Genomic DNA, 26,543 nt, shown 5'->3' with positions numbered 1-26,543 from the left:
AACTTTTCAGATATTTTCCGTTTCATGTCCTTTCTTCACTCCAAAACACTTTTTTTTCTATTTCCGTCGATGGCTAGTCAGATCCTGGAACTATAGTCAGAAGTTTAAGTATCATAACTTACTACTGAATATCACTGAGTAACATCAGAGTATCCCTAGCTCCTTAGGCACAAGATTTACAAAGAAAGCCTAAATTTCCAACCCTCACTCCCTCTGGGTTCAATATCCTAGTTCATATCATAACAAGTATCTGCATAGGCAAAGAATGAAAAAGAGGTTAAAAAATAAAAGTGATTAAAAAGAAGGGCATAACTGAAAAGTAAAGACAAAAAGAAAAGGAATCCATAGCATCATCATTAGACCTGAGAGAGAAGCCAGATCCATCTGCTATCCGGACTGATGGAATAATTCTAATTACTCACAAGATTTATTTGACTTTTTAAAATGATTGGATAACATGAATTATAAAGCACTCAATAAAAATTAACTGCTGTTATTATTTTGTTTTTTATAGGTGGTGGTGGAAGTTAACAGTGAATTTCGAATCCAGGTAATATACAGCAAATCTATCTTTTCCAAATTAAAAACAAGGAAAATGGTTTGGGAGTAACAACACATTTTCCAAAGAAAATTCATCCTTATAAGTAAAAATATAATGTTATGCTAAAATTAATAGATTATCAAAATCACCAATTTTCCCAATTAAACATCCTCTCTTTCTGATATTACAATTACCCTCTCCTTCAAAACCTTCAGTGGCATGTGAATTATGAATAAAAGTTCATAGATATCACTATTTTATCGTGCCCATTCAAGGTAAGAGATTACAACACCAAAAATGGCACCATCAAGTGGCATTCAATCAGGAGGCAAAAACGTGAATGGATCAAGTTCGCTGCAGCCTGTCGTGAAGGTGAAGACAATTCAAAGAGGAACCCAATCGCCAAAGTAAGTATCAACACCAAAGTGTAAAATCAAAAATCAGAATGGAGGGGCACCTGGGTGGCTCAGTTGTTAAGCGTCTGCCTTCAGCTCAGGTCATGATCCCAGGGTCCTGGGATCGAGCCCCACATCGGGCTCCTTGCTCAGCGGGGAGCCTGCTTCTCCCTCTCCCACTCCCCCTGCTTGTGTTCCCTCTCTCGCTGTCTCTCTTTCTCTGTCAAATAAATAAAATCTTAAAAAACAAAAACAGAATGGATGGTGTTAAATATCGAAAGAACCTGTCTCTTAAGTATTTTATGAATATAACTCACTGAGAAGTTATGATACAAAACCGAACTATAGTCACTCAGATTATGAAAACTGAAGCCATGAAAAGGATAAATTAAGAAATTTAGGCACTGGGGTAAACAGTTAAACACTGATGCATCTCATAGGTAAAATAAATACACATGATCATAATTTACCCCAAATTCTAGGTAGATAAATATAGTGATTTAAATAATGAATTTAACAGCACACTCAGAGGGACTATTTTAATCTGTATTCTTTCTGCCTTCACCTACTAGAATTGAATTCCTACTTTTGGCTTTTTTTAATAAGAATTCACAATGTACCCTGTTTCATACTCTTTTCCTTTCATTTCCCTTTGTCTTCCTTTGTACAAACACACACACATACACTCACAAATACATCCCCACACAGAGATATATATACACATACATAGACACATACACAAATATACACACACATTCAGACAGATATACAGAGACTCCCCAGTTAGATTTGCTTAGAGTCATACAATATTTCATTTCAAAGAAAGAATCCCAGCTTCTATAGACCACTTATTTGGGACAATTTCCTTACTTTTCTGATAATACATCCTCCCCATTTTCAGAATTAAGGGCTTCTACACAGAGTCAGATGACTCTTGCCAACTACATAAATCTACTTAAGATTTTCTTCTAAAACTTTACATTTTAAAAAATTTTTGGATCGGGAGATCAAAGTTATATAATGACAATACTGGTAAACTCCTTAAGAGGGCAAGGAGTTCCCTACTCTAGCACCAGGGCTAGTACAGAGCAGGAAAATAATACGATCAATTGTAAATGTTGAATGAATGAATAAATGAATGAATGAATGATGACTGCCTAGTCCTGGATTTATTAAAAATAATATTTTTTTCTTATTTGGTAGAAATAGAAATTGAATTTCTTTTATTACATTGCTAGTTATTATGGAAAATACTAGAGTTGTAACTAGAAAAATAACTATTTCCAGCATTTCCCAAAAGATAACAGGTACTTACATTTGACAGTTCTCGAGAAAGGTAGCTGTTGTTAATCACACCTAACACTTTTTATTTGCTCTCCGTAACATTTTCACCTGCGCTCTCTCTGCAGATTCACTCAGATTGTGCTGCAAACCAGCAAGTTACATACCGCATCTCTGGAGTAGGAATTGATCAGCCACCTTATGGAATCTTCATCATTAATCAAAAAACTGGTGAAATTAATATCACATCCATTGTTGATCGAGAGGTCACCCCGTTTTTCATTGTAAGTAGGCTCCACGTCAATATATATGTTCAGGCTTACATTATTTTTGGAATACCTTAACTTCGGATCATATTTGATTTGATTTCAGAAATCCCAAAATTATTTTTGGTTGTCCCAATTCATGAGCATCTCATGACCCAACAGAAACGAAGAGATTAGGAGAAATGCCTTGCTGAAATGCCTTAGCAAAAACATTAGCCTCAGTCTGTCCCTGGTGGCAAGCTGGAATATCTGTTTGGAAGGGCAAGGGCCTAACTCTTCTTTTTCTTTAATTCACCTGAGAATATTGGTTCTCTTTAGCTCTCAAGTAATGATTTTTGAGCCACTAAGGGAGCCTCTTCTGAGTAAACATACTTTATTATAAATCCACATTGCTCCAGCTCACCTGAGCTCAGAATGTGCTTTGGAAACACTCTAATCCATCCTTAACTGAATCATACCTCCATACTTGACAGCGGCCATGATAAAACTTCAAACCTCATTTCCACTTTAAGCAGCTGACATGATGACCAACTTCGTTAAAAAGTCTGAGGCCTTCCATCACACACTCCCACAATTCTCTCTCCCCTGGTTCAGAAATGTTCTGCCGTAAATCCAAAAACAGGATTAATTTTCTGCTTTTTCCCACAGCTTACCCTCAAGAGGTATCCATTGTTCCATAATCACCCGTTTCTTCAAGAGCCTTATTCTATCAACTTTGTTTTATCATCTCTTTTCTGCTTGCTCCTTGCCTGCTTCCATTTCCATTTATCATCATGGTCAACACTTGTTAATACTTAAAATAAAAAGGAAATACAGAAAACCTTCCTTGATCTTGTAGGCTCTTCAGTTAAAACCCCATCCATCCATATCCCCAAACATGTTCAAATAGGAATGGATGCTTGTGCTTTCAGTCATACTGCCTAAGCTACTTTAATTCCTTAGTCTTCTATTCCAAATCTGTATTCCTGCCTTACCTCTGACAATGTTTAACAACAAACTCTCGAGGTCAGCATGCCAACCTATTAGTTTTTCTGGAAGCACAATGCATTTTTATATGAATATACTACACAGGTAAAACAGCATACATTATACTTATATACACTTCATATATAAATAATAATAATAACAATAATAATATGAACACCCACATAGTCACCACCTAGCTTATGAATATTACCTTCCTTTGAAGCCCCCATGTGACTCTCCTTTACCCCATCCTCAAAGCCAATAGCCCCCACCCCTAATTTGAAACAACGCATTTTCATTACTCTGCTTCTTTCCTCACATAAATCCCTTTGCTTGGAACATCTTGCCAAATACCAGTTACACTTGCTGAAATTCTCTTTCAAGATCTTTCTCAATCATTACATCCTCCTGTGATGTCATACTATTTTTATTCTTCTTTTAAATAACTTATCATGTTACTTTTTTTCAAATGGTATTTTGAGTTTGTGTTTGCCTCCCCTTATCGATTATAAGTACTTCTGGTACCTACATTCTAGTAGGAAATAATATGTCTTAGTTTTTTTGGTTACCCACAGTGCCTAGCATAGTGCCCAAACAAAGTAAGAACTTAATAAATATCTGGACACCAAATAATTATTCTTATCTTCTCTCCTAGATCTATTGCAGGGCTCTGAATTCACTGGGTCAAGATTTAGAGAGGCCTCTTGAGCTCAGAGTCAGGGTTTTGGATATAAATGACAACCCTCCGCTATTTTCTATGTCTACTTTTGTAGGACAAATAGAAGAAAATTCTAATGCAAGTAAGTAATCCATCTTATTAAGTAAACAAGAATATACTGACTTCCAGATCACTCTTAGCCAAGCAATGAGAGGCCAAACTAAGAAGGCACTACTTCATCATGAATGTAAGAGATTAAGTATAGAAAAGCATTCAGGACAGAAAGGCATGAGAAGTCTCCATAACGGCTTTCCCTTCAACTGTGGTGGCAGCTCTAATCTGGCATACCCATGGAGCAACTCCAAAGAAATGAGAAAGATTTTCTCATGTAACTCACACAGCAGCTGTTTTTTAGATTCCTAAGGAGAAATCCCAAAATACTTTGTACGGTGGTGGCAGGAGTACTGGAAGGAGATTTAGCCTCCCAGCCGGGCTGCTCTGAAGGACAATCTCATCCACTTCTGTTCATACTGACTTTTTTTTTATTATTCATTTAAGAGAGAGAGAGAAAGAGTGCAAGAGCGAGAGTGGCAGAGGGGGGGAGAGGCAGAGAGAGAGAATTTTCAAGCAGACTTCCCACTGAGCGTGGAGCCCTTCATGTGGCTCTATCCCGTGACCCATGAGATCATGACCTGAGCCAAAATCAAGGGCCAGACCCCCAACCGACTGAGCCACCCAGGTGCCCCCCCCTACCCTTTTTTTAAACCTACTTTAAAGTCATTAGTAGAAATCACTTCCAGGCGATCTATTTTGTGACCATAATCTTCAAGAGCTTTTGTTGACAATAAATGAACACTAAACAAGCATTGTTTTCCCTTTTTATATATGATGAAATAAATACAGGCCTTGCTTGCTTTTTACTCAAGTTACCAATTTTATGTATTTGAAATGTACTATAAACTTAATCCTGTTTGGCCCACCATGCATACTGAAAGCTGATTGTCTCAAGTGGAGTTAGTTGAGAGGTACCAGAAAACCTAGAAACTAGATAGACTATTTACCTATAAGAGTTTTGGCAATCTAAAGGTACAGTGTCCTCCTTGTGGATTACTGTAAATGGCAACATTTCAACTGCCAAATATTCAGTCACTTGAGAATTAACTGCCTAGCACACTGGTGAAGATTGTCCTAAATATATTAAAAATAGCAGAGATGATATCTCATTTGAATTCAAAATTTCAATTTACCATAGTTACTTTTAACCTTTGAGTGGTATAATTTCTTATAAATTCCAAAAATCATCACATTTTACTTTTATTCATTAAAATACTAATACTATACCTATATTTTGAATAGGTATCCATTCTAAAATATCATTTTAAAAAATGTTTGTTGTAAAAATTCACACAATATGGAAAGTAAAAATGGAATAAAAATCCATTCTTTGTTTTCCCTAGTACCATTCTTAAGAGGCAAACACCATCATTAGTTACTTAGATACATATGTTTATGATTATATAAACATGCTTTTGGAAACAAATGGGAAGATATTTTATATACAAATCCATAATGTAAATTTTTATTTAAATATATTTTTAACATTTTTCCATATTAGGAAATGAAGATGTCTTCATTCTTTTTAATAGCTGCATTGGGGGCGCCTGGGTGGCTCAGATGGTTAAGCATCTGCCTTCGGCTCAGGTCATGATCTCAGGGTCCTGGGATCGAGTCCCGCATCGGGCTCCCTGCTCCTTGGGAGCCTGCTTCTCTCTCTGCCTTTCTCTCTTGCTCTGTCTCTCATGAATAAAAAAAAAAAAAAAAACTTTAAAAAAAAAATAGCTGCATTGGATTTTACTATATGAATGTACCATAATTAAATGCCTACTGAAAAAATTTTTAAAAGAATGCTGAAATGAATTACACAAACACACACAGAGATTGAGAGCGAAAATGGGAGGGAGAAGGGAGATACTCTGTTGCATTTGTGTTTAAAGACAGGACAACTGTGCTTGAAACAGAGTTGAGTGTAGAGATTTCTAGTTTATGAACACTGGCAGCTTTTCCTTCTTCAGTGTCCTTCATCGAAATGGCTTATAAGATTCACAGAAAAGATAAGGGATAAGACAAAGTATGTAGTTAAACAAGCACCTTTTTCAACCTAATAGTTACCTAGCACTTCACTAGGGACCATGCAAAACAGAACAATAATACACATTTATTGAGTATACATCAGTCAATCAGAACTTTCTATGATTTTCTCTCATTAAACTGATCAAGTCTCTCATGAACTCAGTGAGGACAGTACTGTTATCGTCCCCATTTACAGATGTGGAAACTGAAGCCAAAGTCATAGAGCTAGAAAGTTCTATAGTTGCGAAAGAGCTGGTCTGGCTTTAATATCATTTTATTTCACAACGGCAGCCTTAAAAAAAAAAAAGGATTATACTAGAATAAGAAAAGGAAAGGCAGAGTTAAAACATTTCTTTATTTTCTAACTATCAGTAATGTGTAAGTTCCTGATAAAATGTGGTATTTTTGTCAAGGCAAAGGTATAGAAAGGAGCTAAGCTAATGATATGTTGAAGAAGTAGAAAGGAGAAATCGTAGCGCATACATTATACAGACGAACCAACCCTAATGCCTTGTTAGAAAAGCAGTATACTATCCTATAACGAAAATGTAAACTGTCCACTTACAACCAATTTTCCTTGATTTCTAGATACACTGGTGATGAGACTCAATGCTACTGATGCAGATGAACCAAATAATTTGAACTCAAAAATAGCCTTCAAGATCATAAGACAGGAACCTTCTGATTCACCAATGTTTATTATCAACAGAAACACTGGAGAAATTCGAACAATGAATAACTTTCTAGACAGAGAGGTAATTTTCTTTTTCTTTGAGTGGTTTGTTAGTTTCAAAGGAAGTGATTCTAAAAGCAAGAGTACCTAAGAAACAAAGAAAAAGAAAACAATATGTTATAATTATATAACCTTTTCACATAATGGTAATGACATAAGAAATACCTTCAGAATGAAAAAATAGGGATTCCTCAAATACATTTTAAACCGTCATTTTTCATTCAATCCTACTTAATATTTATTTGCCTTAATTTAAGAAAACTATATTCTGAAAGTACACAAGAATATACATAAGGCAGAGGCAAAAGCTCTTTTTCAAAAAAAAAAAGTGTGATTTATATTGAAATAGATTTAAGAAACAATTGTTATTATGTCCCCCATCTTGGCAAGTCACAATGCATGAACATGGTAGAAACTCCAAGAATTCTTACAGGCTAAGAACTTGCTTCTCTTTCTTTAACCCAGAATACCCTAAGCTCATCTGACAACAGAATTCTTCTTTTTCCTTCCTATATCTCACCTACTGACAGTCCCCTGATTACTTTGGGAAATGTATCACAGAATCAGAATGATGGATAGCAACTGAGTAACATCTAGACCAATCTTTTCATTTACGAATAAGAAAATAATTAGTGATTGTTAGCAAGTTAGAATCAGCATGGTTTCTATTAATAACATATGGTCCCATTGAATATAAAAGTACCGACTTTTTCATTTTAAAAATACTGATAGGATTTACCTGATCTGTGTGTATTTTAAGGATATAAATGAAGAAGTTTTACTTTTGAATTTGTACTTAATTAAATTTTATTTTAATTACTATAGTTACTTTGAAATGACAATTCCCCTGTTAATGACTCCTAGGCTTAAAATAAATCAGATGATTTTCACCTTTAATGATCCAAATCCTATCAGTTCCTAAGTTACCTATATCTCCTTTTGCACTTGTTTGAAAATAACCATCAGAAGAAACTGACTATTAACGTTTTCTCGCTCAAACTTCTTTAAAGGGCCCACTGAGAGTCCTTTAATGTCAAAAGAGGTTTAGTGGCGAAGAGCTCTAGAAATTAAAGGAAGTAAAGTCACTAGCAAGCCACCAAAGCAGATTATTTTTAACCTGGAGTTCATGGAGAAACCTCAAGATGACTCCTAACTATGAATCCTCTAAAATTATATCCACAGTTTTGAATGAGGATGTGTGCATTCATGTGTCTGGGAAAGGCTTCATTGCTTTTGCCAACTTCTAAAAATTTAAGCACCATTGAGTAGAATCAAGAAGATAGATTATCAATAACTCCGCTGCTTCAGCCCACTACCCCCACCTCCCAGAAATATAAACCATTCATTATCTCTTTATTTTTCTTGCACATTCCATGGCTGATTATTTACGGCATGGAATTTTCATGTCATAAATACTTGGTAAACCTTAATCTCTCTCCTCCTAAGCATTTTGGTCCACTTTACCCTTTATAAACTTTTTCAACCCCTGGACATATAATCAGGCATGAGGCCTTTAAATGTGTTCTTTCTTTTAAATGATGCTGGATAAACATTTTAGGAAATAGACGTGGCAACTGCCATATTGATTCAGGTGAGATCTGTGGATTTTCAATATTCTGTGTTACTGCATCTTGATCATAGATTTAAGTAAATGTTGAGCCAACATTTTAAAAGAACTTTGCATGAGACAGAATAAGGACTGTGTGGATCAACTGTGATATTTTTTTGTAATGTGTGCTTTTAGCAATATAGCCAGTATTCCCTTGCTGTGAGAGGCTCAGACCGAGATGGTGGAGCAGATGGTATGTCAGCAGAGTGTGAGTGCAACATTAAAATCCTCGATGTTAATGATAACATCCCATACATGGAACTGTCTTCCGTAAGTATTTGACCTTGAAATTAATAACTTCAATTCATTACATTCTAAAATTTGTTCAAACAATTCTGTTTACAGAGGTCCATGTTATCTTTAGTCACATACAACCCAAATGTAGACACGTACTTTGTCTTGTGTTTGTTTATATAATACCTAGGAAAAATATATGTATTTGGACAGTGAAGCATGAGCCTATAAACACAGATTTCATTTCTAAATAATGAATGACTATTAAAATTCTTTGTAAGTCCAGGATAGTTCTTCTCTCACTCACACAGTTAGTGTTAAGATTTGTTTGCTTCTCGTTTCAGTATTCCGTTAATGTTCAAGAAAATGCTCTATACTCAGATTTGCTCCAGATTAGAGTAATCGATTTGGATGAAGAGTACTCAGCTAACTGGATGGCAGTAATTTTCTTTATCTCCGGAAATGAGGGAGGTTGGTTTGACATAGAAATGAATGAAAGGACAAATATGGGAATTTTAAAGGTTATTAAGGTATGGTATAATTGTCCTAAATATTTTGTTTTCTCGGTCTCTTTCAAAATGTTAATAATTCACAAAATTGGGGGGGTGAAAGAATAAAAATTACCATGTTTTAAAATGATATATGATTATAGAGTTTTTAAATAGTTTTTCTGCTTATTATCACTTTATGAAAACAGGCATTAAACTTGAAACTCTCTTCTGTTAATACACTACTCCTTCACAGATCATATAAATTAAGAGCATTTCTAAAAATGAATCTTATTTTATGCTTAAGGTTTTGTTTTAGATGTTTGAAGAATACTTTTTTATTTTTTTTTTAAAGATTTTATTTATTTATTTGAGAATGAGAGAGAGAGCATAAGAGGGGGGAGGGCCAGAGGGAGAAGCAGACTCCCTGCTGAGCAGGGAGCCCGATGCGGGGCTCGATCCCTGGACTCCAGGATCATGACCTGAGTCGAAGGCCATCGTTTAACCCACTGAGCCACCCAGGCGCCCTTGAAGAATATTTTTTAAGCAGGTTTCACATGGCTTTAAAAAATGTGTCTTTGCCAACATTGTACATTAATTATTATGCACTGAGAATATTTCTCATGTAAATTAAAAGTTGTTTAGTCCTCCGGTGTGTTTTTATAAAATTAAAATTAAATTACTGTAATTACAGAATTATCACATTCCCATCTCCCTCCGGCTGCTGACCAGGACTTATTATGAACATAAATATACTAGAGAGTTGGTCCAAGTCAACAGAATTCTCCTATGTCCCCACTATATTAATGATCCACTTCATGTACCAGAGGTAGAATTTCCTCTAAGATTTGAGGGGAAAAAAAATGTGACTCTTAGGGAGCTAATAGTGAAGGTTTGAGCCTGTGTTAGAAGACTCGTGGATTCTTTATGGTAAAATGTAGTCCCTTTTTTTAACTATTTCCTTCCTTCAGAATAGTCCTGGGAAATAGACTTCTAAGGAATTCTGTTCCCAGAAGAATGTGTGATCATTTACCTCAGTTATTCATAAAGTGTCCCCATGCCTATAGCTTCCATTTACTGAGGCAGAATGCAGATGCTTTCATTTATTCCTCACAGCATCCCTGCAAATTAAGTTATATGCCCATACTGTAGATTAATACACTGCAGTTGAGAGAGAGTACATTATCCGTTCAAGTTCTGATAGCTCGTAAGTGGTACAGCTGACATTCAAATGTAGGTTTCTCTAGCTATTAAGTTCATATAGTCATCACTATCCTATCTATGATTCCATGCTGGGGAAACAGTCCTAATCTATTTCACCCCAAACTACTATATTACTTTATTTATTTTTTTTACTATGATATTACTTTAAAAAATTAGTCTATTTATCCTCAACATCTCTATCGGTAAAATGGGAGTAATGTTGATTTTTCTCCCAAGCATGACATCATATATTAATTCCTTTGTTATGTGTGTGCGTGTGTGAGGTATGTGTATACATGATTTTATAGCCATTCTTGGAATTACAAATAAAGCCAACATTGGAGCCAAGATTGAAGGTTTTACTAAGTGGAGAGTTTGATGTGTGAATCGAGAATCATCTAAATTACTCTCATGTGAAAATTTAGAAAAATATATTTGGAACTTATGGGCAAAATGCATAGTTGTTTGTGAATTTCATAAGTAGTAGATAGTGACACCAACTTTCATAATGAAAATGGCTACTTGAAATAATTTTTTTCCAGAATATGTTGAAGAAAATAAGGATTTTTATTATTTTTATACAACTATTACCGGGCTTATTGAAAGAAGTCACATTTACAGGAGTAAAATTTCTACTAAATAGTTCTTTATGGATAAAACCTGTCAAATGATTGAACCTACTATATATTCGGCCCATACTTTGTAATAAATAGAGCTACTTTGTGAGAAAAATGGAATGACAGAAGTTAACATACACTGTCTTTGCACTACAAAATGCATGGATTTGAACATCTGTATTATTTTAAGTTTTTAAATTTGTTTTATGGATAATTAAAACTCATTTCATATATTTTCAACTTTTTTGACTAAGGATTTAGGGCAGTTGGATTTTTTTTCTTACTATATTTTCATGCATTTATATTGCGTTAAAGATAAAGAATAGAGAGTGTATTTGTATGTATTTAAATTAAATTAAAGAAAGAGATGTAAGAGTTTTCTTGCCTATTATCAAAGGATCTGTCTTTTTTCCAGAATGGTTTTTTTTTTTAGAGTAAAACTATTTCACTCTGTATTTTCTAGCCCCTAGATTATGAAGATATGAAGAATCTGCAACTTAGTCTTGGTGTCAGAAATAAAGCTGAATTTCACCATTCAATTATGTCTCAATATAAACTCACAGCAACTGCAATCACTGTGACGGTGTTAAATGTAATTGAAGGTTCGGTGTTCCGTCCAGGTTCAAAGACATATGTAGTAACTAGTAACATGGGACAGAATTATAAAGTGGGAGACTTTATAGCTATTGACTTGGACACAGGTAAAGCTTCAACAACTGTTAGGTAAGACTGACATTTTCCAAATAATTTTTACCATATGCTGAACTAAAGTATATATGTTCTTTTTAGAAATTTTAAGTATCTGAACTAAAATATTTTTCACATTTTTGAAACTATCATTCAATCATAAAAAACACTAACTACTGAATTGTTATTTAATTTAGAGCTTTGACCTTAAGAAAACACAAAACAGTTGCGCAAAAAGTAAAATGCAAAAAATGTGAAGATGTAAAATATGGAAAATACTGGACCTTGAAAGTTTGACATTTCTGTATTTATGTATTTTATTGACCAATTAGCTGATTACCACATATCACAGTTATTCCCCTAGAAGATTTTATGGACTGATTTTCCCATTGCAAACGTGCCCAGATTGAAATCAAATAGAATTAGTTAGCTCATTTCAGTTACTCTCTTCACTTTACTCAGCATTTAATATTGATAAACTCTCTTGTACTCCACAGATGTGAGTTCACGGAGGGCAGACCATCCCACTCTCCACCCCACTCTGCTCCTCTCTAAGTTCTAGTCTTTTGAGTTTAACAAATACATAAATGAGAAGGAAATCCAAAGAAGTCCTATGAAGTCATCGTGTATACGGGGAGGGAGAGTGAAAATAGGGAGCGAATGAAGCCCCAAGCTTATGGAGAAGTAACTTCTTTGATAAGAGAACAGTTCAGAATTAGAAGCAGCCCAGGAGGTCCCAGGATCTGGGTCTTCCAGGAGAGTTCTGATGCTACCAAAACCAAATGAAAATGAGACTGCTAGATTCAAAGATTATTCTGACATCCAAGTGGGCATACGAGATCATTCCGTCAGAAATGGCTGCCAGCAATTCATTTTTCTTAAATTTAAACCTTTTCTATTTCTGAATGTCCTCAAACAGAAGGCACCTGCCCTGAAAAAAAATAAAGTCCCTAATAATTGACAATGATATCCAGAGGTTATAACCACTGACTTGAAACATGTTTTATAACCAAAATTTCTCTGTCTCTCTGTCTCTTTTAGAAAGCTAACATTAATTCATACTGTTTCTTCAAATACAGATATGTAATGGGAAATAATCCAACTGACCTACTCAATGTTGACTCAAAAACAGGCATAATTACTTTGAGAAATAGAGTTACCATGGAACAATATAACATGCTTGGGGGAAAATACCAAGGAACAATTTTATCTATAGATGGTAAGAAATCAATTTAACTTTTTCCCTGACTAGAGGAAATTATATATACACTCAGAAATTAAAGTTTCATTTGTTGTATTTTGAGATAACACTTTCCCAACAACAGCAAAAAACCGTAGAATCAAATTTTAAATAATATGAGAGACAGTATAACTCAGTGGCCAAGTCCATGAACTCTGGAGCAAGACTGGATTGGTATCTTGTACCATCACTTAGTAGCTATGGGATTTTAGAGAAATCATTTAACCCATTTATTCCTCAACCTTTTCTTCTGTAAAATGAGACACTAACATTAGGGATTTAGAGATATTAAAGAAGTTATTACATGTAAAGCACTTAGAAGAGTGCTGGTATTCCATGTTAGTTCTTATTAATGTCAACAAATGAAAATTTTTAATAATATTCTGAAGTTACTTTCAAATAATTAGTCCAGAAGCAAAGTTAACTTAACTTTACATAATTTTTGGAAAGTTGATGTACAACTTTGTGTGAACAATTTGGAAGTAGCATGCTTATATTACTTTTCCAAACCAACAAAAATAAAATTAGGCTGGCCACCAAAGGGATGGGGAAATGGGGAGATGTTGGTCCAAAATACAAACTTCCAGTCACAAGACAATTAAGCTCTGGGGATCTACTGCAGAGCCTTGCCTTGCGATTATTAATGACAGTGCTGTTGCTACATACTTAAAAGTTCCTAAGAGAGTGGATCTTAAATTTTCTCATCCCAAAAAAGAAATGGTAGTCATGTGAGGTGATGGTGATGTTAGCTAACACTACGGTGGAAATCTTATTGCAATATACAAGTATATCAAAATGACACACTGTGTTTATACAATGTTATATGTCATTTATAGTACCTCAATAAAATTGGAAGGGGAAGAGAGCAGGAGAAAAGTTTATCATGGAATTTTTAAAAATTGCTTCAGACACAACTACATATAAATAATTGTAAGTGGGCTACAGAAAAGGGTTATGTTCCATCAGCATCATTCCTACACTGTAGTAAAAATTATAATCACCAATGTCCAGCCAGAGTCTCAGAGTTATGACACATTTCTAACCTAATAGCTGTATAGTGGATGCTAGACTTTGGAAATCTTATCTCCGAAGGAGGAAAAAAAAAAAAAATCACACCTTGAACTTTCAGTATTGTGGGTTTTCTGCACTGAGCAGTTCCTAATCAGAGATTTTGGTATATTCAAATCCTACGGGAAGTAGATAGTGCAGATGTGATGAAGGAATCCCTGTCAAGGTAATCTAAGAGAGAATAAAGCAACTAACTACTGCATATAAAATACAAATACAAGTAACTTCCATTCATTTAAATAGTATGCGGAATAGGACTGATTTATTTATCTAAGGTGAATGACAGCACACACAACATGGCATTTACTGTTAATGCTTCTCAGCATATGGGATGGTCTCTCAGGAGCACTAATCTTCATCACGGTTTGATTTAAAAACTGAGTCACAAACAAGGGATGATTTGGGAAGTTACTGAATCGATGAAAATAAAGACACTGAAATAAGTTACTGATGCAAAAACAGTGGCTTTGAATTGTTCGATGAGTACTGCATTGAATGCATTAAATATTTCTTCCGTTTTGAATCTTGTTGCAGATACTCTTCAAAGAACTTGTACTGGAACAATTAATATTGTTTTTCAAGATTCTGAATGGACTGAGAAGGGAAACGTTACTGGTGGTGACACCAGTCCTGGAAGCAGTGAGACTACTAGTGGAAGTGTCACTGTAAATACAAACCTAGGTGATAGCGGTACTGACACAGGTGACAAAACGTCCACGGGGGATGACCCTGGGACCCAGATAGGGGGAACCGTCAATCCAGTATTAAGTTTTTCAGATAATGTCCATTTTGGTCCTGCCGGCATTGGACTGCTCATCATGGGATTCTTGGTCCTAGGATGTAAGTACTTTTAACAATTCTATTCATATGTGTCCCTCTTCCCCTGAAACTATGGGGAGAAGATAAGCTTTCTGATCCTTTGATAAAATATACTTTACCAAATCTTTTTTTTTTTTTAAAGATTTTATTTATTTATTTGACAGAGAGAGACATAGTGAGAGCAGGAACACAAGCAGGGGGAGTGGGAGAGGGAGAAGCAGGCTTCCCGCCGAGCAGGGAGCCTGACGCGGGGCTCGATCCCAGGACCCTGGGATCATGACCTGAGCCGAAGGCAGATGCTTGACGACTGAGCCACCCAGGCGCCCCTACTTTACCAAATCTTATTTTGTGCATTTATCAAGAAATGCCTGTTTGCTGTTGGGTCTATAAGATGAAAAAAATCAAACTGCTTGACCCCTTAGAGTGCATTGGAGAATAAAAATTTGCATTCAGTTTCAGTGCCATGGGAAAGTGCCATAACAGGCTGGTTCGGATTGCTATTTGAGTGAAGAAGACAATCAGAGATGATCCGAACAGTCAGAAACGGCTACATAGAGAAAGCAAACTTGCAGAATATAACATAAAATACATGAGAAGACATCATTCTCTAATTTCACTTTTTTAGCCATATTAATTATTAACCAACATTTTAAGACTTTAGAATTAAGTATTTTATAAAAGTAACTTAATTACCCAGGTGTTGATTATCTCTACTGCAAGTAATATATGACTTTCACTTTGAACTTGTTCTTTGTATTGTTGATTGCCTTTGGGTAGCATAGTTAATAAAGATTTAAAAATTATATATTTGGGGTCAAATACCTCTAATTCAAAGCTTTCTCTAAGCCTAGCAAATCTTCAAGAAAGCAAAATACACGGGATACTTTTCCTCCTTTCTTTCCTTTTTCCCCTCTCTTACCATCCCTCCCTTATTACTATCCTTACTATGTTCCTTCCTCTCTACCTCGCTTCCTTCTTGTTTCTTTCCTTCCTTCGTCATATTTTCTACTTACACATCCTTTCCTTCATCCGTCCATTCATTCCAGATCATTTACCAAGATTATATTATATAAAAGGCTCCATGCTAGAAACATATTTAGGTGAATAAGAAAACCCAGCTGATTAACAGAAAGACATTGTTAGGCAGTGTAATGTTCTCTATTTGTGCGGGAGTAATTTCAAGAAAAAAAAATCCATGTAGAGGAAAATAATAGAGGGAATAATCACCCGAAGCATGAGTAAGATTTTACTGCTGAAAGTAAAAAGGCAGGCATGTGTGTAAGGAAAAAAAGTGAAGGCATGCAGGAGTGAACACAAAGACTCAAACATATTGCCTGTCCTCTGCAGCTCTCCTTTTTGTCTCCTTTAATATTTTCCAGAGAAATGACAGTGGAAAGACTAATCTGTTTTAACGGTATAATACTATTTGCCATTTGAATACCATATAACAAATTACAATGGATTGCAGTCTAGTATACTGAAGCTCACATTGATTTTGGTATCTGACCGTTGTTCAGTTTGTTTTCTGAAGCTTTCCTAAGAATTTCGAAGCCAATGCAATGATATTAGGGTTTCAGATTTAATCATAAAAGAGCAAGTTGTTTTATTTTAATGTGGTTCCACTGTTAATATTCCAATATTCCTATCCTTTCACCAACAGTGGTCCCATTTCTGTTGCTGTGCTGTGATTGTGAAGGCGCCCCGGGTGGGGGAGCTGGCTTCGAGCCTGTCCCCGAATGTTCAGATGGAGCAATTCACTCATGGGCAGTGGAAGGCCCACAGCTGCCTCCCGGAGTAAGTGCTAACTTTTAAGAAATGGCCTTTGGTAGGCCCCGAGACTCAGCCTTATGCACATGAACCAAGATGCTGGCGATCATGCACAGTCTGGCTCTTCTTCATTCTGGGATAGCCCATGGGGAAAATGAAGAGAAGTCAAAGGTGCATCCAAATAAGATGGAAGTAACCAGGAAAGGCTTTCTAAAATGAAGTGTGGGTTTTAAATGGATTTCGGAAGTTTTGTAAATAGTATTCTTTCAGAATCTGCGTCTATTTTGAGAACAAACCCACTGTATAAGGATAGACAGAAAAGAGCCACTACAAATGGGGATATGTTTCTTGTCTTTTAGGATATGACCACTGTCTGTGTACCACCCATACCTCCTGATAATGCAAATCTAATTGAATGCATTGACACCTCAGGTAAGAAGGTTTTGTTTCGTCTTTTTAATTTTAACAGCTCAAATGACTAAGAAGGAATTCTGCTCTGTCTCTGCATACCTTACTATTTCTCAGTTATCTCATCTTTAAAATTGTTTCTATCATTCATTTTTAAATGACTAATATGCAAATCAAATGGGAAGGGAAAAACCTCCAGGAATTACTATTCTTATATGTTGAATTTTTAAAATCTTCCTCAATCATCAGAGAGTACTTAGGAGATGACTCTATTAGGACCTCTATAAATAGGAGAGAAGAACCACAAGTCAATTCTGGTCCAGGTTTTCTGTCTAATAGAGCAAACATTATTCACCCAAAAAAATACAGTTGACCCTCGAACAGCACAAGTGTTATGGATGCTGATTCCCGTCAATCAAAAATACAAGTATTAGGGGCACCTGGGTGGCTCAGTTGGTTAAGCATCTGCCTTCAGCTCAGGTCATGATCCCAGGGTCCTGGGATGGAGCCCCGCATCAGGCTCCTTGCTCGGCGGGGAGCCTGCTTCTCCCTCTCCCACTCCCCCTGCTTGTGTTCCCTCTCTCGCTGTGTCTCTCCCTGTCAAATAAATGAAAATCTACAAAAAAACAAGTATAAACTGTTGACTCCCCCAAAACTTAACTACTACTTAACTACCAGACACCTTACTGTTAACATAAACAGTTAACACAGAGTTTGCATGTTATATATACATATTATATACTATGTTCTTACAATAAAGTAAGTTGGAGAAAAGAAATTGTTATTAAGAAAATCATAAGGAAGAGAAAAACATTTCTATTACTGAACTGTATCCATAAAAAAAAAAAAATCTGCATTCAAACCCACTCTGACTTTAGCTGCTATCATGACAAAAAAAATAAACTGCATCTATTCTCAGCATGAGCATAAAGTTGACCTGAAAAGATTTGTCCCGTTTCTCAAATTGGAAGTAAGCGGATGAAACACTATCAGAATCTTTCCAAGTTCTTGGCTGAGGCCTTGTGCCGGGGGTAGAGTTTCTCCTTGCACAGGGTTAACCAAGACTCTAACGACAACATGCCTTAAAACAGGGGTCTAGACCAGTTCACAGGCAGAAACAAGGGAACAATTCGAATTTCACAGCAAGGGAATAGCTACCACGCTAATAAAAAAATTTCTTTTAAACTTTTCAGATCTTTGAAATCAGTTGCCTTTTCTCGGAGTAAAAAAGTTAGTGATTCTCGGGCGCCTGGGTGGCTCAGTCGTTAAGCGTCTGCCTTCAGCTCAGGTCATGATCCCAGGGTCCTGGGATCGAGTCCCACATAGGGCTCCCTGCTCGGCGGGAAGCCTGCTTCTCCCTCTCCCACTCCCCCTGCTTGTGTTCCTGCTCTCGCTGTCTCTCTCTGTCAAATAAATAAAATCTTTAAAAAAAAAAAAAAGTTAGTGATTCTCTTCTTTTTCTCTCAGTCTTTTTCAAACTTGTCATTACTTTCTTACTTTGAACTCTTTAAAATAGGAGAGACGTAGGAATGCTTGTAGGACTGCACCTTACTTAAAGCACTAGACACACTGGCCTCTAAACCTATTTCTCTTCCAGATGTTTCCATTTGTGTTAATGACATCAACATCCTCTCACCTCAAAAGCAGCAGCCCCAGTTGACTCTTCTATCTCCCTATTCTTGACACCCAATCCGTTCTCAAGCCTTGTCAAATCATCAAATCCATCAGGATTTACTTATGCATTTATCCCCTCATTACATCTACCAGCCTTTACACAAACCTGGAACAAAGCACGAGCGCCACCAGAGTCCTAAAAGGATGAAGAACACACTGTCCCTAAAAACCAAGATCTTTAAAATATTAAAGCCATGGGGCACCTATCTCACTGTCAACACTTTCCCTATTCATGGCTCTTGCGTAGTCTGAGCCATCATTTGGTCTAACTTGCCTCGAATATGGTAACAGGCTTCTAATCACCCATCGCATCCAAGTGAAAACCCAAGAGTCTCCGTGCAAATCTTTCCCCTCACCACAGCCATGGCTCCTCCTCTGAAAGCCAGTGGTTCTCGGGTCTCCTTCTGGATGTCCTATGCTTCTGTGCCCTGTGTTGGGGGGTATTCTTATACTATTTAACTTTGAGAATTTGGGTATTTCCCCCCAAACTCCCTCAATTTGAAATCAAACTCACTAACGCATAGGTTTTTATAACGCCTATGCAGCCCCCCCTTCCAGCACGACACATAATTAGCAACAAATAATTAACATCAAACAACTAACAAATTAACAAACTGTTTAATAATATTATTTCAAACTCAATATTGTATTTATAGCCCTGTATGTATTGTCTTTATTTTACTTCAGTGAAGAAACTGTACATTATAGAAAGTTATTCGTTTTTGGTCTATAATATACTATAGAAAGTAAACTGCATTTTATCAACACTTCTAGGGGTTTACACAAATGAGTATGGTGGCAGAGAAATGCAAGATCTGGGAGGGGGAGAAAGAACAACAGGATTTGAACTAACAGAAGGAGTTAAAACGTCAGGAGTACCTGAGATATGCCAAGAATATTCTGGAACATTAAGAAGAAATTCTATGAGAGAATGTAGAGAAGGAGGTCTGAATATGAACTTCATGGAAAGCTACTTCTGTCAGGTAAGGTCTCAAGCGCCATGCCTTCCTCACCATCCTGTGCTTCTGGCTCTACTCCAGGCTGCCACTATTTCTCAACCGGCTTTGGCGGATTCCCAGCCTTTAGTCTATGGCTGACAATCATACTGCTGCTGGATAAAATTTCTTTAATTCTGAACTGATCACTTTACTCCTCTACTTAAAAACAGCCAATGGCTCCCAGCTCATTTGTCCAAGGCAGTGAAGTCCAAACTCCTTAACACGACAATTAAGATTATTCATAAAATGACCGCTTCCCTCAACTTCAGTTACTCCTTACCACCAACCCCACATACCAAGTGCCTTTGCCTCATTCACACCATGCCTTTGGCTATGCTGTGCTCCTCCCAGGATGCTTTTATCCATCATCTCTTTCATAAACTCCTATTCAACCTTTAAGACTCAGTTCAAATATCACTGCCTCTCTGAAGCTTTTACTGGTAACCCTCACATCCCAAACAGAATTGATGTTTCTTTATCTGTATTTCTGTAGTGCTCTGTGTATAGACTTTATAGAACCTACCATTGCTAAAATATGTTTATATGTCTACCATGGTTTTTAGTGCTTTGTCCATATGTTCTCTACATCATGTTGCCAGTACCCCCTAGCTCAGTTCCAGGCACATAATAAACATTCAGTAAGTATGGGTTCAAGAGCCATAGCACACTTCCAGAATATTCTAAGAACCAGCAAGAATTAATTTTGCCATCCTCAGGTAGAGACAGAATTGTCTGTGGCTACACACCATCTGATACTTAAGCCTTCAGGGATTTCTTATCTCTGAAACTGTCTCTGATAGATCTACGTCCTTCTACATCCTGGCCTAAAATACCTTCTTTAACTCTATTGGTTTAGAGGGTGGCTGATATCTTGAAATAAAACAGTGATAAAAGCCTTTCAGATGGCAGTAGATAATAATAAGAAACCTGTTGCTGAATCCACAGGAATGCTTCCTACCCATGTCCCTACAAATGCATGTTATTTTCATGAAAAGTACAATTCTGCCTCAAAACTTTTGCACTTTGCAACTCCTTCTGCACAGGACATTCTATGTGCTTTCCTCACCCCGCTGCCTTATTCTAACCTCTGATCGAACATCACTTTATGAGATGCTGCCCTTGGCCACTCTATCCCTTCACCCTGAGTTTACCACCTCCCGACAAATATGTTTATGTATTGTCTGTCTCATCCTACTAAAAGGTAAGCCATATGAGAGAGAGACTTCATCTGCTTTTGTTCACTACTGCATTGCCAAGTTCCTAGTTGAGTGTCTGGCAAATAGTAAGGACTCAAAAATACTTTTGAATGAAATGTCAAAATGACTTGGTTTGCTAATAAAGATATTTCTGATACTTAACCTGAAAGTTTACAATCCAGTATTATAAACGACAAAAACGAAATAAAAGTGCACGTTTGGGGCACCTGGCTGGCACAGTTGTTTGAGCGTCCAACTCTTGGTTTCAGCTCAGGTTCAGGGTTGTCAGATGGATCCCCACATCGGGCTCTGTGCTTAGCGGGGAATCTGCTTGAGATTCTCTCTCCCTCTGCCCCCTCCTGCTCGTGCTCTCTCTGAAATAAATAAATAAATCCTAAAGAAAAAGAAGTGCACATGTCTGTAGGCTTTACCTTTGAATTGAAGGAGGTCCTATTTTTAAGAACTTCCAGTTCTGAATTCCAAAATGGCATAGACCCAGAGTCAAATGTTCTGTTGTTTTGCTGAAAAAGCAAATCTTCACAGAACCACCAAATTCACTCCACTGGAGGAAGGAAAGTGCAATCCTGAATGAACCCAAATCAACTATGAGCTACCTTTTTTATACAAACAAACAAAAAAAAAAGAAGAAGAAAAGAAAACCCCCCACAATTTGGTGTACTTCATGTTCAGTACTTCTAGTACCTCCTTCTAAATTGGTTACAAAGTAATTCATGTGATTTTTTGCATGTGCTTTTGTATCCAAAGTACACTATGATGAGGGAAGTCCATTTAAATAAATTTTAAAAGTCAAAATGTATTAATAGGATTATAGTTAAAACAATTTCTAACCAAATTCTTTCAAGAAATTATATAATGAGGGGCACCTGGGTGGCTCAGTCGTTAAGTGTCTGCCTTCGGCTCAGGTCATGATCCCAGGGTCCTGGGATCAAGCCCCGCATCGGGCTCCCTGCTACGCAGGAAGCCTGCTTCTCCCTCTCCCACTCCCCCTGCTTGTGTTCCCTCTCTCGCTGTCACTCTCTCTGTGTCAAATAAATAAAATCTTAAAAAAAAAAAGAAATTATGTAATGATTTTTAATGCATCTCTAGGAGAGGTTAGAATTTTGTCTAATATATTCTTCTTTGGTAATGCCCCCGAAGAAAAAAGAATGATAAAGACTTCTATTATTGTTAAATATGTATCCATAATCTCATTTTCTCTCTCCTCTACAAATCCAGAAAGCATATGCTTATGCAGATGAAGACGAAGGACGCCCGTCCAATGACTGTTTGCTCATATATGACATTGAAGGTGTAGGTTCCCCTGCTGGCTCGGTGGGTTGTTGTAGCTTCATTGGAGAAGACTTGGATGACAGCTTTTTGGACACACTGGGGCCTAAATTTAAGAAGTTGGCAGATATCAGCCTGGGAAAAGAAATTGAAGCATATCCAGACCCTGATCCCTCTTGGCCACCTGAGAGCACCGAACCGATTTGCCCTCAGCAGGGAACAGAGCCCATCACTGGTGGACACCCACACATCTCCCCACATTTCGGCACCACCACAGTCATTTCTGAGAGTTCCTACCCCTCAGGACCTGGTGTACAGCAGCCTATGCCTATTCCTGATCCTCTGGGCTATGGTAATGTCACTGTGACCGAGTCTTACACCACCTCGGGCACTCTGAAGCCCTCTGTCCATGTTCATGATAATCGACACACATCAAACGTAGTGGTGACCGAGAGGGTGGTCGGCCCAATCTCTGGCACTGATTTGCATGGAATGTTAGAGATGCCTGACTTGAGAGATGGGTCAAATGTTATAGTGACAGAAAGGGTAATAGCACCAAGTTCAAGTCTACCCACCTCTTTGACCATGCCTGATCCTAGAGAGTCATCAAATGTGGTCGTGACAGAAAGAGTAATCCGACCAGCTTCTGGCATGATGGGCAATCTAAGTATACACCCTGAGCTATCAAATGCCCAAAATGTGATTGTGACAGAGAGGGTTGTTTCTGGCTCTGGCATAAACGGAATTAGTGGCCCAGCTGGGATGAGCGGAGGCAGTGCAGCTGGACTAAGTGGTGGTGGCATTGGGCTGAGTAGCCTGGGAGGAGGTGGGGGCCTGAGTAGCAGCATGGGGGGCACAGCCACCATTGGCCACATGAGGAGCTCCTCTGACCATCACTTTAGCCAGACCCTCGGATCTGCCTCCCCTAGTACAGCCCGAAGTCGAATCACAAAGTACAGTACAGTACAATATACGAAGTAGCCAGGATCCCAGCACACTTGTTCTCAGTAGTGGTGATTTAGATTCAACTCCCACCACCAAAAAACTAACAATGTGATTTATGATGCACAACTCGGTGCCAAGTAACTGTGGAGCGAGGTGAGAAACCACAATGAGAAAAATAGATGGAAACAGTGCTGTTGGACAAGAGCTCTCCTTAGCATATGTAAACTTCTTTCTTACATTAATACTAATGGAACCATGACAGTGAACTAAAACTTGAGACAGGATCTTCTCTGTGCCTGTATGCCCTGTAGGGTCTTCTTTGCTTCTGTGTGGCCTGTCTGGTATCTCCAGCATATGGAATAAATTAAACTCAGTCACACAAAAGCACTGGCCTTAGGATGGCTATTGGTACAATTCTCCTCGCTCTGTTTTGATTTGCCATGTAGCTCAGGCAATATTCAGAAAGGACTAACCGTGTACTATGAGCTCACGTATGCAGGAAGAATCTGAAATATGTGCCAGCACTGATCAATTTCACAGAGAATAGAAATAAAAATCCAACCATATATTCAGACCATGATTAACCAGTAAAGAAAACAAATCTGGCTACACAACCCAGCTCATAAGCCACCAAACTGGACTACCCTAATAATTGCACTAGATCAAATAAACCTCAAATTAGGAAATGTTTCCTGGGAGGAAATTTCCATACGAGAATGGCAATAGGGTGAGATTCGTTTGGGGAAAATTGGCAATGTCTGAACCTGAATCTTAAGATGGGCTTCAGCTAAAATTCCCATGGAGCCAAGGAGTTTTCTGATTCTAGTTTGTGTTTAGTAGTAGATGCAGTGTTTATGAATATTGCATACTGGCGAGGGTGCAGGATATCCACTCACTTTTCTCCTTATCACTGTGGCTCTGACCTAATAGTGTAAATTTGCCAAGTGTACTTCTCTGACTGAAGCAAGTAACATCTGACATGGTTGTCATCCCTAACGGTAAATTACCTTCCAAGGAAGCAGATGGAAACCACATCGTATTTTCAGATGTGTGTTTAGTAAGTGTTACTCATCTATATCCAGCTCTTTATTATACATCTCTTAAGTTAAAATAATTTACTTAAGCTGAGCTGTGAAAAAAGCCTGCAGTATGGTTAAGCTTTGGGGGAATTTTTTTTAAGGGGGTCTAAAAAAAGTTTTTAGAACATGTAAAATGTTTAATGGGAAAAGTTAGAATTGTTCTGTAAAGTAATACTGTATTATTAGTTTTAATTGAGTTTAGTACTTTTTAAAACAACCCTCTGCTGCTATTTTAAAGGGGTCAACTAAAAACTTTTAACAGAGTTGATGGTATTGTGTTAACACAAATGAAATTGCACTAGACAACCCCATATCCTTACTTTATCTCACTCCCTAACTAAATTTTCTCACTAGAATAAATCTTGCATTCCTGATTTGATTTGTCAATAAGCTCTTGGCTTACATAATGCTCCAATTTATAGATAATTCCCAAATTATATAGTATGATATATTTTTCTAGCTTCAAAATTTAATAATGTATTATTTATGATATGTCATTTATGTTTTGCTATATAGTATTACCCGGTTTAAAAAATCTCTAAATAGAATCAAAGCATTTTTAGATGGGGTAAATTTACTCTAGCAAAGTAGACGAATTTTTTTCTCTTTTCTAAATTCAGTGTTAATACGAGCTCACTGAAGTGAAACTGGATATGACAAAATCTTTTAAGGATTATTCCCCGCCAATTACTCAAATTCCCCAGGGTGTTACAAGATAAAAGAATAGTCATTCAACTTCCAACACTTGTCAAAGGGGGCTAGGGAGTGAACTATTTTATTAGAGCTATTTTGCTCTATCTTATAGCAGATGATGTCAATATTTTCAAAGCCACAATATACATCTTATTTTATGTCTGTAGACTATGTGAAATTTTGATAGTCTGTAGCATGCCAAAATGCAGAGGTATAAATAAAATCATTCACAGGGACTCTTTCTTTTATTTCTTTCTCTCCCATTTGGGAGGGGGGGTTCCCATTAATGATGGATAATCTTTCCAGAAATAAAGTCAAAAGGTATTTGTTGAAATATACTTGAGTATGCGGGACCCAGGAGTTTGAAGGAATAAAAGTAATTATTAGTTAATTAATTAAAGGGAATGGTATCTGACCACAAGTAGCTTATGTGTCACTTTGATTTATCATCAGAAGTGTTTGTTAAAGACTCCTGATATCTTCCAAAAAAGTTTTTTAGGTTGTCTAACAAAAGCTAGAGTGACCAACTTCAGTAACTCTTGTTATTAAGATCCATTAGTAAAAAACCATGGAAGATATAAAAAGGGACAATATTAGTTGTCAATCCTTCTAGGAAGATACTTTCAAATAAATTTTTTGTCAGGATTACACACTGATGGTCTAACTCTTTATTCTCAAATTTTAAAATTATCTTTTTAAGATGCAATTCTAACAATCATTTAAAGGCCTGTCATTTTTTTCAATAAACAACCTTTGGGCAGAAATCAGTTCTTCTCTGTAGATCCTTTACTCCAACTCATGGACCTTATAGGTCATTCTACAGACCTAAGATAGGGAAATTATTTTATAAGTAAATAGTTATAATTCAAATCTATATTGCAAGCTGAATCTTAGATCAACATGCTCTTAACAAAAGGAAGGAAGAAATAGTAATTTAAATGTTATGTGTATATAGTTTGAAAACAAAAAGTTTAATGTTTATAAAACATCTGACTTTCTAAAGAGGTGGCCCTTAGGGTCAAAAATTAGTATATCGTAAATACTTTATAATTTAATATCAACCAAAATACCATCTTGAGCTAATTTTGACATTGAATTCCAGATACATCTGCTACATCTTATTAGCCTCTATGTATATCGCCTGATGTAACTGTATGTGCACTAAAAATCTGCAGAAAGATTATCTACCTGGGGATATATACAGGCCTTCATCTGGACCTCTCTTCTACACTGGTGTATAGTTTTTATCCTTATAATCTCCATTCAATGTAATTTCCTGACATAATTTTAATTATATAGCTTCAAAAATTACATATTCGTTCTAACTAGATGTTTTCAGTTATATACACAATTCATTTCTGAATTTATACCAACATCTGAAGGTCAACCCGGGTGTAACACATATGATACCCTTTGGCTAGAGTAGGAACTAAAAGGTTTTATAATCATTGGCTAAAATAGCCAATTTAGGAAACCCAAAACGAACTTCTAAAAGTATTTGCCACATTTTCCCATGCCTAAATTCCCATGCCTATTTAATAAATTCCAACCTTTGGTAGGA

At 36.8% G+C, this 26,543-nt stretch overlaps 2 protein-coding genes across 2 annotated transcripts in view; both read left to right on the top strand.

The window, feature by feature from the left end:
- Nucleotides 1-487: 487 nt before the first annotated feature.
- Nucleotides 488-23,854, top strand: DSG1 (desmoglein 1; the record flags this gene model as incomplete). The annotated part of the gene is given in 14 exon segments (XM_006740622.3): nt 488-550; nt 817-948; nt 2,346-2,501; nt 4,105-4,249; nt 6,826-6,992; nt 8,715-8,849; nt 9,158-9,343; nt 11,585-11,844; nt 12,888-13,027; nt 14,651-14,956; nt 16,596-16,729; nt 17,062-17,134; nt 19,559-19,767; nt 22,215-23,854. Coding segments are annotated over 14 exon segments (3,138 nt in total), but the record flags the coding sequence as incomplete, so codon positions are not given.
- Nucleotides 23,855-24,189: 335 nt separating this feature from the next.
- Nucleotides 24,190-26,543, top strand: part of DSG4 (desmoglein 4) — a 58,931-nt gene continuing 56,577 nt past the window's right edge. The window contains exon 1 of the mRNA XM_081802538.1: nt 24,190-24,267. Coding sequence (XP_081658664.1) covers nt 24,190-24,267 — 78 coding nt within the window. The remainder of the gene's footprint in view (nt 24,268-26,543) is intronic.

Source organism: Leptonychotes weddellii, chromosome 13 (genome assembly GCF_054177405.1).
Source record: "Leptonychotes weddellii isolate Sample4059 chromosome 13, ASM5417740v2, whole genome shotgun sequence".
NCBI classification, from domain to species: Eukaryota; Metazoa; Chordata; class Mammalia; order Carnivora; family Phocidae; genus Leptonychotes; species Leptonychotes weddellii.
This window is presented reverse-complemented; position numbering and strand designations above follow the sequence as displayed.